Consider the following 12,873-nt stretch of genomic DNA (forward strand, 5'->3'; position numbering starts at 1 on the left):
AGTAAATCGAAAAAAAAAAGGGAAAGTCGACTCTCGTTATTTATTGTTTACAATAAAATACAAAAAAATTTAACTCTTGTTATTTTAACGACATATCTCACTTTATTCTAAGTGCTGAAATGATTTGATTCCCATATTTATTATAAAAAGTTTCAACCACTAAAATTAATTAACGATTGGGACTTCCCTATAGTAACCATTACAATCGTGTGACTTTTGAGTAGACTAACCACTCTAGCATCATCATCCAAAAAGAAGAATTTTAGTTAAATTTCAGTCGGACTTTGTAATGTAATTTGGCAAATGCAACGTTATAATCCAAGTTGCTTGTTACACTTACAAAATAACCCATGTATTAATAAAGAGATTAGATTCTTCATAGCTTCTTTTAAGCGGCCGACCCAAGATTCCAAGATGGCACAAGTTCAGCAGCAAATTCAAGGGCACAATAACTCTTGGAGACCCCACTTTTTGACGCCCCATCCAATCAAGTCCTTGGACAAATGAATAAATGCATTTAGATTCCTCTAATGGAATCCAATTGATGATCTGGCTATTCAGAATTCACTCAATGGTCTGTGCCATGCCCATCATATGTGGATCATGCATAGATGATGACAACTCTCAGACTCATCATGTATGTATGCATCAGTAACCTCATACCTCAGCTTAGAACCAAGAACCCAGGACCTTTAATGGACCCCACGGGTATTGATCAAGAGGCAGTGGTCGTAAAGTCATTTGATCACTGAGCCGCATGAACTCACCTAAATGCAACGCCAAATATAAAGAATCTATTCCTTGCTCGGAACAGTAGAGGAATCTCTATAGATGGATTTTAATAAAAAAGTAGGCAAAGGATGTTGTCCAGCGTCAGGTTTCTACTGGATAATCTTTAAATATAGCAACTAATTAATTCAAGACGGACAAAATGTCCTTATAATTAGCTGAGAAAAACTGAAAAAGCATCATAGCTGCAACAACACATGCAGAGTATAAATAAAAAAAGTTGAATAAAAGTAACTCATTAAACCTGATTTTGTGGTTGTTAGCCATTGACAAGAGTGTTGGAAAATACAGATGCCCTGCGCTGCAATATAAGGTAGTGACAATCTAAAAAACCTTTATTATGTGATTCCTTCTCTCCTTTTTCTTTAATGGACCCCACGCCCACAATTTTCTTCTTTTGCTCTAGTGGCAGTAGAGTAGCAATGAAAGGAGCAGCTGTCCTTCTACAAGTGATGGTTAGTTCTTTTAATACTTCATGATAGACTTTTTGCCTACAGTCCATATGGGGCACCGCAACCTAACTTGCTTATGACATAATCAGCGTATCTTAGTTTGGAAGAGTTCTGTTGTATTAGGTTTCATCTTCCTTTTTTTCAGGTTCTTCAGCTACGATGTCTGTATTCCACTTAATAATTTTCATCTGTTTCCTTTTATCAATAAGCTACCTTGTCTTTCTTACTTCTGCGTCATGGTGCACACCCTCAGCCTTTCCTCAACAAACAACTCGACAATTTGAACAGAGAACGGACCGTTTCTGGGAGTTTCAAGAGGAATCCAACATCTGGGTTGAAGTGAAACTTCCTTTTGATCTTGTATCTTGTGTTAATGACAACTGTACAAAAGTGGGTTTGATTGATCAAACATCAAAGACTGAAGAAGAGCACCTAGCAAATGGAAAAGATGTTTCTAACAAAACGAAGAACTTAAAAATGAGGGAAGGTGATTTGACGGGACTGGAGGAGAATTCTTATACTGTTCTACCTCTAAGAAGAAGAATGTCTTTGACTAAAATGTCGGATACATCCGTTTGGGTTACCGGTGAAAGTTGGTCTATCTATGAAAGGTTCTGGAATGGAGTTCAATGGGTGATAGCACCACATGACTTGCAGATATCAGCAGGTCGTGCAGTTTCTGTTTTGATAGTCAACCAGACAATTTTTGCTATTTCTGAGGAAGGAAATCTATATCAGGTAACCACTAAGCACCACAGCTTTCAAATCTACATTAGATGAAAGATGATGAACTATATAAGATTCTACAGCCCAATAGTTGATTACTTATAAATTCAGAACAATCAAGTATTGTTATATAACTAAAGAAACACAGTAGAATCAAATACCCTACTCGATGTTTGGTTGCTCCATTTAATTTAGTTTTACAAGTTGGGGGGGGGGGTAACGATTGCAAATTGGATGCGGTGAATTTCTTCTTGTGGTAAGTAAACAAAGTTTGTGTCTGTCTGATATTAAAAGGTTTCTACAATATTCTGCAAGTAATTTGAGGGTCTAATTGAACAGGCACTAGATTAGAGTCACAAGTCATGTTAATATGAGTAACACTATAGAGCAGGTACACTGCATGCACATAAAATCACTTTCAGCATCATGCATGTATAGCGCACTATGAAGTCAAATACCAATTATCCTAAACTGCATGCTGGTGGGGAAAGAATCTAATGGTGTTTTCCAAATACATACACCATTAATGGAGTATCTCAGGCACCACTGCATCACTATCATAATAAACTCCAATCACAGGTTAAAAAAAATGAGATCAATATCGGTGAAAAGCACTTTTGTTTACAGCAAGTTTGGATGGAGAAGTGTTAGAAAAGTGGAAAGCAGAAAGAAGCGAAAGGTTTGCTCTAACCTGTTTGGAGGTGAAGGTTCCACTTTGATTATTTCTGCTTGTGATCTTCTTCTTACCCTACAAAATGAAATCAATTCAATGATTATTTTAATTCAAGTTATAGTTGTAATTGAGCACTAACTTGCTAGTTAAACTATACTCTCCTCTCCTCTCCCCTCCTCTCCTCTCCAAATAAGGCAAAATTGCAGCAAGTTTTTCATAACCCCGTTCTCAACTTTTTGAATTCATGGCCACAATAATATAACATATAACATCTTGCACAAGAAACTTACTTAGATTGTGATCATAAGGGTTCCTTGCTGCTATGATTGTCTGATATATAATCTTTTTTTCCCTTTCAGATGAAACTCACTGATTGGGTGGAGTTGAAACCTGCATTCAATCAAAGTACAAACAAAGAAGCAGAACAGAGTTCAGTGATTCAGATGAAGTCCGGCACCGTTTCATATGATGGACTGTAAGTACGTTTATTGACCATTAAGAATTTTGCTTCCGAGAATAATACATAATTCAAGGGCATGGTCAAATTTCACTTCAATATAAACACAATGTTTCTCTACTTATAGTTTATTTTTCTGACCTTGACGCAGGAGAGTTTATTTCTGTACAAAGACTGGCTTGTTGTTAGAGCTCAGTGAGGTTGAGCCTCCAAGGTAGCACCTTTTTTCTGTCAATTTCTTAATGCAAACAGAGACATTCATTCATTGCTACATTGATTCCTCAAGTCTCATACAATCTCCACAAATGAGATTTAGATTATAGTAGGAGAGTCTAATATCCAGTTGAGCTTATGAACTGTAAACATAGAACAGGTGGGAGAATCATGGCCGGCCACCAGGAGCAGATGTTGCTGCAATAGCTGATATGGCTAGAATTAGAACAGATTTAGTATATACAATAAGGTGATCTCTCCTTCTCTCCATGAGTACACACACATCCAAAATCCTTTCAGGTCTTCTGTTTTGTTTTTTTTCCCTCCTCTGCCCATCAGTAAAGAGGTATTGACATCCTTGGTCTACATAAGATTCAAATTTACCACTCTAATTAGGATGATGGGTCAAATTTACCACTCATCTTAAAAGATAAGTAGTTTTAGCATTATACTTTATATTGAGATTCAAAGAAGGTCAAAATTTTAATATATTTTCAAAAGATTCCTTTATTGCTCAAAGTATATAAATGACCATTGGTTTTATTTTTAACCAAATTAAGATGTAAGAGGGTAAAATTGCATATGTTCAAAGATGAGAGGAAAATATGATCTGAAGGAAAAAAAAAAAAAAGGTTCTAAAACAAGCCCTAAGATCTGAAGGAAAGAGTTGTGAGCAAATGTCATGAATTTATATGTATGTTGTTATCAGAGTATAAATGTACTATCTGTTGTTTATTTCCCATTTCAAGATTACAAAAGTGAGCTAAACATGAAATGATGCAATAGTTCTACAGGTGATCTCTATGAATATGATAAGAGCTCAAGGCCATCATGGAAGAAGCATCTACAGAGTGAAGAAACAGATAAGGATGGTTCTCTAGTACCATTACAGGGGTGCATGATATATGGCTTGAGTGGAGACCACTCTGTATCCTTGTTTCTCCTAACCAAGGTACTCTTAATAAACAATTCATACACTCAAATATCACTAATACTTACAAACTAATTACACCTTTAGAGTACCACAAAAAGTGTATCCTATTATACTTAATTTAATGTGATGTCTGGCAAACTACCTTAATATACAGGGAGGTAAACTGGTAGAGAGACGGCTACATCAAAGGAAATGGAAATGGATAACCCATGGAAGTCCAGAAGATCATCACCTGACATCTATTACTCCCTTGCTTGAAGATGAGCTGAAAGAAAGGTTCTTCTCATTGTTTCTCACAACATCCACTGGATCAGTTTTTGAGTATCAAATACCAAAACATTTGGGTAAGTCAAGTAGTGTTGTAAAGCAACAAACTCTTTCTCTTATTCCATTTTTACTTTTAAAGAAGAAAAAAAAGTTGAATAATTTGAGAGGAATTCTTCCTAAAATGATATCTTAAAGACATGTTAGTTTTTTATGAAGATAAACTGTACGGTTTGCAGATATTCATACTATTCTTTTCTTACTGTGCTGATCTCTCCATTTTCCTTGAAGTACATGTGTCTAACATATATCTAACAGACATAGAAATTGAAGTACCTGTAATTATGGGAATTCAAGGCTTTTGTTATACGAGACCTCCAAGCAATAAAGTATAAATGCATGAAATTATTAGTCTTAAAATGATGTTGCATTTGCATAACTCGCTTCTACATAATTTAGCAACCATATTACATGCTTGATGTAACCTTTGCATGTGAAGACAGGCACAGCTCAAGAGGACCAAATTTCAGAAGCATGGCAGAATCATATGCATCCACCGAACGCAAAAGCTGCAAGAGGTATTCCAGGACTAAAGTTTCAACTTGGCAGGATACTGTTTGCATTGGATGATGGGAGACTTGCAGAGTTACATCTACCTGGCCTAGGTGGTCAAAATTCAGGGCCAACAAATCAATTTAACCGAAAAAATTATCATCTAAGTACATCTGGTCAATTTTAGATGCCCCTGAATCAGAAGGATGGAATGGAGAGTATTGTACAGAAGAACGTGGACCAATGAACTGCATAGCAGGTATAAAAGATGAACCAAATGATTCAGGAAACATAAGATCGCTGACAAGAAGGAGAAAGGGTACTAAAGCACAACAGGATTATTTATCTCTAGGTACATCCAGGAGTAGATTAGTGAAAGCATCAGAAGAGTATAGGTTCCCAGATAACTGGATCAACACTAGCTTTCGACTGAGACTGGTGCAAGCAGGCGTATCATTTTTTATTATAACAGAAGCTGGTTTGATCTTTGAATACCTTTACACTGAAAGTGTATGGCTGTGGTTAAGACATGATCATTCAACACCTATGAGAGGTGCCCTAGGAAACTACAATGGAAGTGTATTTTTTGTTGACGTGTATGGAACCTTGCTTATCAGAGAAAGGAGCAACAATGAACTAGCATGGGTTAATTGCACAGCAATGAGAAAAGGAAGGCAAATTATTGGAGGTCCTCCTTGGGATGGTATGTCAGGTAAACTGAAAGTCACAGCAGAAGATGCACTCTTCTTTGTCAGCAAAAGTGGGCGACTACTGCAGTTCAGTGTAAGTTGCAGAAATCAAATAAAATGAGAAAAGCAAACAGGTTAAGCACATAATGTTTTGTTTAGTTTTCATTCTGTTCTGCCTAAAGAAATAAAAAACTTAAATTTAAAAGTAGAAAATGTAAACTTTAACACTTCCAGTATCTAGACTACTAAAACTAGTGATTCAGATTCTTTTAAATGTTCTCAAGGTGTTGCACTGACCATCATTCTTAAATGTCATGTAGGTTGCCCTAAGGAAGTTCAAATGGAAAGATTGTCACAACCCTCCAGAAACAAAACTTGCATGCATAATAGACCAAGAAGTTTTTAGGGAAAATATAGTGTTTGTTGTTGGAAGAAATGGCCGGCTCTACCAGTATAACAAAGTGACTGAGTTGTGGCATGAGCATCACCAATCTCAACATTTGGTTCTATCCAGGCTGCCAGGAACTGCTATGAGGCCTTCATTCTTTTCACTAACAGGTTCACTTTTCATGCTTTCAGAAGATGGTGGACTAGTTGAATATCACTGGAATGCATGGAATGGTTGGAACTGGGTGGAACACGGCACTCCCAGCAAAGATGTCACCTTGGTTGCTCCCCCTAGCCCATGTATCAAGGGCAATCAATTGTTTTTAATAGGTTCAGATGGAAACATATACCTAAGGTACATGGACCAATTGATCTGGAGATGGAAAAACTGTGGTTTCCCACAGAATGGAGACGGAGATACAAGAGATCAAACAGAAATGGGAGCAAATGATAGAATGCAAGAAGTTTGCATGGATAACGATCCCACAGCTAATTTAGATATCAATTTGGAGAACCCAAATGATCAGAACAGAAAATGTGACCCAAAGGTTTGTATCTAGCTATCCACATGCATACGCTTCTTTATCAATCTGACTTTTAAAATCTCTACAAATACATACAGGTTGCTCCTACAAGACCAATTCCATTTTCTGAAGATTCAGTAATATTCGAGCTAAGAGATGGCAGAGTAAGCAATCAAAACAATAATTCATCCATGTGTCTAATTTCTAACATCTTTTTAATTATTTAAATAACCAAAACATAACCATACAAAGGTATATAATAAACTTCATAAACATGACATGCAAAGAAACAAATTCAAACATAAATCTCATAACAAATTATAAATCTCCAAATAGAAGGAAAAAGTTAAAGTTCTTTTATCGTTTTCCTCAAGTTTCCCCGCAAAAATTTTCTGGGATCCCAGACAAATGAACAACTTTAAACATGTACACGTTATTTTCATTGGCGAATCGAAGAAAAACATATAAACAGCCTTACTAAAGATTTTGTTAGGATCAAGAAATGAATAAGAATCTAATGGAAGTTGTTAAATGGTGTGCAGTTGGCAGATATTCAGAAAGTTCAGGACTCGAAATGGGTTTGGCAGCGGATAATTGGCACTCCAACAAGCTCATGCAAGGGATGTTATTTGACAGGTTTGGCGTCATAAAAAAATAATTAATCAGGACTCCCATAAAATGAAGGCTTTTTCCCATTTCTTCTGTATTATTCTTACAATTATTATAGTTATACCGCAGCAACATTAGAATTTAAATATAAACTTAATCTAGATTAAGCAAACTACAGAAATTTACGCGTATTGTATATCAGTAAAAACAATTTTTTCCTTTTTGGTTCCAAAAGACAAAGATTTCAACGTATAAACAGTTTCACAAGCTCCATACAGTGAAGAGGTTTTTCAGCGCCATATCAATTAAATTTGTATCAGTTTTTCAATTTCTCTCTGATTATGATTAACTTTAGGTTCTCGTGTACGTTAAACAATAATTTCTTTTTACAAAAAAAATATAGTTCAAATTATCTTTTAATTTAAAAATAAAAAGAAATTTACCTAAATTTTATATTTGGAGACATTTCCTAACTTGATTGATTTTTTAAAGTTGGGTTTCGGCCTTTTCGACCAATTCGGGTAGCGACCCGGTTTCTTTTACCGAGCAATATTATTTTTACCTAAATTTTTATTGAAAAATGACAGACCGTTTCAATATCTGATCTGATCGTTTCTTGGGTGATAATGGAAACAATGGTGGTTTACGGGGATTGTAGGTCAAGAACGACGACGTTTTGGGGGTTGTTGTTGGTCGGAATTGGAACCCTTATCTTGCCTGGATTTCTCTTCACCGCGTTTATGTCGAAGCTTCTTCCGCCCTCCAATTACCCTCTGATTGCAGCCATTCGAAACGACAGGTCATTTTGTTTCTCCTCAATGTTAGGGTTTCCTAGTAATATATAGTGTTGCAGATGCAGAGAGCGCTGAAATTCCATCGCCTGCCTACCATTACCAACGCCAAATCATTAGCCTTTGAATGATTGCCTTTTCTTTCTAAGACTAGAAAAATTTTTCTTTCGCCACTTTTTTCAGTGATTAATGAGGTCCAATATTGATTTTATTTTAACAGGTATTACTGCTATTTGGTGCCCTTAACGCTTCCCATACTTGTGATTGCTGTATATTTCCATTGGCTTAGCATGAAATTATTCAAGCATGCATGACATTTGTGGAACCAACCAACAATTTCCAGAAAATGATATTTGGAAATAAGAGCAAACCTGAGGTGGTTGCTTCTTAATGCTGATTTCTGACGATACATACCAGTTATTCAACTTCTCTTTTTCTTTTCTTCCCTTTCGTCTTGTTGTTTGTATATAACTTCAGAATTGAAATGAGGTGTTAGCAAATTATTGGAGTTGGATTTGCAGGGACTTTGGGTTCATTTCTTTTTCATTTTTAATATATGTTCTACTAATAACTATTTAATTTAAAATTGAATATAAATGATTGAATTTGATTATGAAATCTAGACTTTTTTTTTATTAGCTAGGTTTATCTCGAATTAAGTTTTAATTTTGAATAAAGCTTCCTTCTAACTTGGATAAAAAACAATTGATAATAAAATTCAATGGAGTTCAAATCAAGTTTGGAATCACGAATTTCAATAAAAGGAAATAGCAGAGGTAAAATTAGATGGGATATTTAGCAGTTCCTTTCCTTGTAATAATCCCTTAATTCACCAATGTTTTCATCTTCTAGTTCACTACCCATTTGATTTCATTACAACAGAATTTTATATTTTTAAATTTTAATAAAAGCAAATACCAGAGGCTTAGTTCACTAATGTTTTCACCTTCTATTCTCTATCCAGGGGTGGTTCCTTCACTGCATATTTCAAATGAATTCCCAGTTATTGCAGGGATTTTTTGTAACTATCTGGTATATTTGGGGCATGCCCAAGAAGGGAAAACATGAGGGTCTTAAACTCGGTGTGGATTTTCAAACAAGTTTTATTGATACTTAACTGTTGGATTACCCTGCCGCGTCACACTTGACGGTCCCATTCTATCTGCTAATGGTATCCACCACCTTCTGGGATCGTTAAATTAAATTTTGATGGTATGGGTTGGGTGTTGTTGCACGCATTGAGTTTGACGAGGTTCTTGTATTGGCGGCCAGCCCGGTTTTGCATGCAGCATCCCTTTCTGTTGTGGAAGCTTCGGCAAGCCTGCGAGCACTATGTGGGTTTGCAACATATTATTCTCGAAGGTGATTTTCTTACCGTCTTGAAGAAGCTTTGGAGTACGTTGTCTGACCGGTCTGCAATCCCCCCTGTCATCGCGGATGCGAAAGACTGTTAGCAAATTTTCACTCATGTTGGGAAGACAGGTAATAGCTTAGCCCATGAATTGGCTCAAATGGGAAGAGTTGAGGCATCTGAGCGAGTTTGGATGGAGGAAGTTCCACGGCATATATTGTCTTTGTAGGAAGTGCCTAGGCCTGGCTTTTGCTATATTTCTTGTCTGGTGTACTTGGCCTTTTTATCTTTTTAAATAATATTATTAATATTTAAACAGTCATACTTATCTTCTTATAATATTTAAATAATCCATGACATTTAATATATAGTATGAAAGTTTTTAAAATAAATAATCCATGGCATTTAATTATTCGTCTTCAAATTTTTAATTTAAACTAAAAAAAACACATAAATACAAATATTTAGAATAAGAATTTTGTATATTAACAAATTTTCTCATGAAAACACCTATTTGAAAATTAGGTTGTCAAGTTAAAATTCAAATACAATTAACCATATAACTTTATTGTAGTAGATTCTATGGCATGTTTTAGAAACCCTAAATTTTTTATTAAGGGTTTTAAAATGTAATATTTAAATAAAATATGGATTAATTGCATTTTAAATATATTGTTTCAAACTATTCTGTTTTTTAGATCCTAAAGGAATTTTTTTTTTATATTTCAGCCATTACTATGAAAATTTCAATTAATTTAACATTCCAAAACTATGATTTTCATAATATTACTAATATTTATATTATCATTTTATTTTTCATGCCTCTACACCATTTTTAATTTGTGTGATTATTATTTTACATTTTTTTAAAATCCCTATATTATCATTAAATAGTCATAGCAATATAAGGAAAATGAATATTTTTAAAAAAATTCTTAATATTATTCATAAAATTACAAAAAGAATTAAAACAATATATTTTATTTAATATAAACAACCTGGTTAAAAAAAACTAATTTATTTTTATTTAATATAAAGAATCAAACCGTACATGTACTGATAAGTAAAACTAGTTTTAGTCACTATGATGAGAAATTAGGTAGCAACAAATTTCGCACTAAACCCAAAAACCCGCTCGTGGTCACTATCCCAGTATCCCTTTCCTTATCTAATCAACTGAAACTAATATTATTATACTTGGGCTGCTTATCAGGGGAGAAGAGGCCGAAATGGCGCTCAGTTTCAGCTGGACCCTTCTGGTCTTCGTCAAACATTGCGAAAAGATAGGTTTCCATAGCTTTTCCAGGCTTCTTGGGAGTTCCATCGTTGACATGATTGATCAAATTCTTGTAGTAAGTGCTTGCATTATCAACAGTTGCCGCTGCTTCCCCGGTAGATGGCCAACCAGTCTCCGATACAACAATCTCCACATTGGCACCCCCAGCAGCTTCCAACGCTGAATAAAAGGCATCCACTATTGCATCGAACAGGTTTTGGTAAGCCAGTGCGCCATCTTGAAATACAGTTCCCTGAGCTGTAAACAAGGCAAAGTCGAGATGTATGTTTTGGGGATCACCAATGTAGGCAAAGTAAGGGTACACGTTGACGAGAAGAGGTGCTCCTGTGGTTGCTAAGAATGAGACAATCGGTGTTATGTAAGTGGATGATGTTGCACCAAATGAACCAGCTGAGGGAGGGTATGATTGGGCCAACAAACTTGCAGACACTGATGTGGAAACCTTGATTTCACCACCTAAATTTGCAGATGCCAAAGCATTGTAAATGTTTTGCATCGCAGGGAGAACATATTGACTTGCTGGATCGCTTGGTTCTACTTCGTTCCCAACTGCAATGTATCGGAAATTGACTTTCGGTGAGAAGGCTACTATGTTGTTTTGGACCCAATCGTTTGCAGTTGAGGGAGTGGTAAGGGATTGAAGGTCTCCGTTGGGAACACCAAGGATTAGTTCTATGTTTGTTCCTCTGAGAGCCTGGAGAGTTGCTTGGTTTGGATCGTAGATTCTCATTTTTCCAATGCCGTTCGATGTATAGAAACTTGTAACGTCTTGCTCGGAGGGCAAATTATCGGCAATTCTTCCATTGCATACGCCAATTGGTTTTGTAGCCCCTAAATCACATTCAAATATAAACGATTTACTTGTAATATGTTCTCTGCAACAATTTCCTTTTTCCAGCTATCATTTTATTACTTCAACTTCGTTCACTTATGATATTATAATTAGTTTACGGATGTTATGTATGAATTAAACGGAGAAAAATCAAGATTCAAACAATATGAACTTAATTCTTTTATATATAATCTTTTGCAACTAGAAGACAATAAAACGGTGTATATATAGTTGATGAATTTTAGTCGCTTCTGTCATGTTGAGAACGTGCGAACACAAAGGAAAGTTTTCTCAAAACTTTTATTGCATAACACAGATGTAGAAACAAGGAAGTAAATGATGAGAAAGGAGAGAAATCGAACCTGTTATCGTATGGTTGGCTATAAAAAATCCCAGGAATAAATATGTTGCAATCATCAAAGTTCTGTTAACAATTAGGAAATCCATGGGGGTCAAGTACTTTCTTACGGAATCACTCTAACAATATGATCATTTCTCTCTGTATACACACACACACACATATATATATACACACAGAAATACAGGGAGAGAGCTACTGATATTTCTGGTAATTACGAATGGAGTAATTAATATGAAGATTATCTATGATAAGATTGTGGGTGTGCTGGAAATTGAATTACTCAACAGATTTGCTATGTCACGTCTACTATGAAAATTGAATGTAGGTAATAAATTCAGTTCCACGAATAAAGGGAGTTAATAAAGGACTTCAAGGCAATCAGAAATGATAAAGATAAAACCCAAGGTAATCAGATCTTCAATCATGCTATCACAATTTCTATTTCAACCCATCCATTTATATATACTCATGTGAATTATAATTTGATATGGACATACAAGTTTTTGTAGGCAGATTTGCATTCTTTTGATGCACGGATAAAAAAAATTGCAACTATTAATACTATCTTTTAAATAAATGCATGAAATAATTGGATTAGGGTTAGCCGATTTTCATCAAAGGTGACAGATAGACAGATATGTTTCCTTCTCTCTTCTTTCACATGATTATCAGGTTCCGATAGTAATATACATAAAAGCATTTATGGTAGCTCTATTCAACCATCCAGCAACTCCAGGGACGGGCACTGGAAAAGGCAAAGTCAAGGCTTGATATTTAATTAGGTCACTGTTGTAGCTGAAGTTAGCAGCATAAAAAGGGCTTGGAGGCTGTCAAAAGGGACATTTATGTTACCATGATTCTGATATGAATATATTTGATCTTTTTCTGTAATTTTTTTTGTATAATCATATCTTTATCTATGTCTGAATATGCATTAAATGTAATATAAATTAATTTCTTATGTCGGAGGAA

General features: G+C 35.3%; 1 protein-coding gene and 1 non-coding gene across 2 annotated transcripts; one reads left to right on the forward strand and one right to left on the reverse strand.

The window, feature by feature from the left end:
• The first annotated feature begins 1,274 nt into the window (after positions 1-1,274).
• LOC107906700 (uncharacterized) lies at positions 1,275-7,570 on the forward strand. Its single transcript, XR_005913779.1, has 10 exons — positions 1,275-1,979; positions 3,000-3,115; positions 3,249-3,311; positions 3,471-3,560; positions 4,097-4,262; positions 4,399-4,588; positions 5,012-5,843; positions 6,070-6,684; positions 6,759-6,824; positions 7,203-7,570. It is a non-coding gene; the product is annotated as an uncharacterized protein (transcript).
• Positions 7,571-10,338: 2,768 nt separating this feature from the next.
• On the reverse strand, positions 10,339-12,334 carry LOC107906701 (glucan endo-1,3-beta-glucosidase). The gene is made up of 2 exons (XM_016833778.2): positions 11,903-12,334; positions 10,339-11,539 (listed from the first exon to the last, which is right to left on the reverse strand). Exons 1-2 carry the CDS (start codon positions 11,985-11,987, stop codon positions 10,584-10,586), a joined length of 1,041 nt encoding a protein of 346 aa, XP_016689267.1. The 5' UTR covers positions 11,988-12,334; the 3' UTR covers positions 10,339-10,583.
• Between the last annotated feature and the right edge of the window lie 539 nt (positions 12,335-12,873).

This window comes from Gossypium hirsutum, chromosome D05 (genome assembly GCF_007990345.1).
Source record: "Gossypium hirsutum isolate 1008001.06 chromosome D05, Gossypium_hirsutum_v2.1, whole genome shotgun sequence".
In the NCBI taxonomy this organism is placed as follows: domain Eukaryota; kingdom Viridiplantae; phylum Streptophyta; class Magnoliopsida; order Malvales; family Malvaceae; genus Gossypium; species Gossypium hirsutum.

Bases quoted from the DNA above. Each gene is read 5' to 3' on its own strand.
- LOC107906701 (XM_016833778.2), bottom strand. From the start codon at position 11,987: ATGGATTTCCTAATTGTTAACAGAACTTTGATGATTGCAACATATTTA. The intron at 11,540-11,902 runs GTTCGATTTCTC...AATGTGATTTAG, and splicing joins AGCCAACCATACGATAACAG to GGGCTACAAAACCAATTGGC.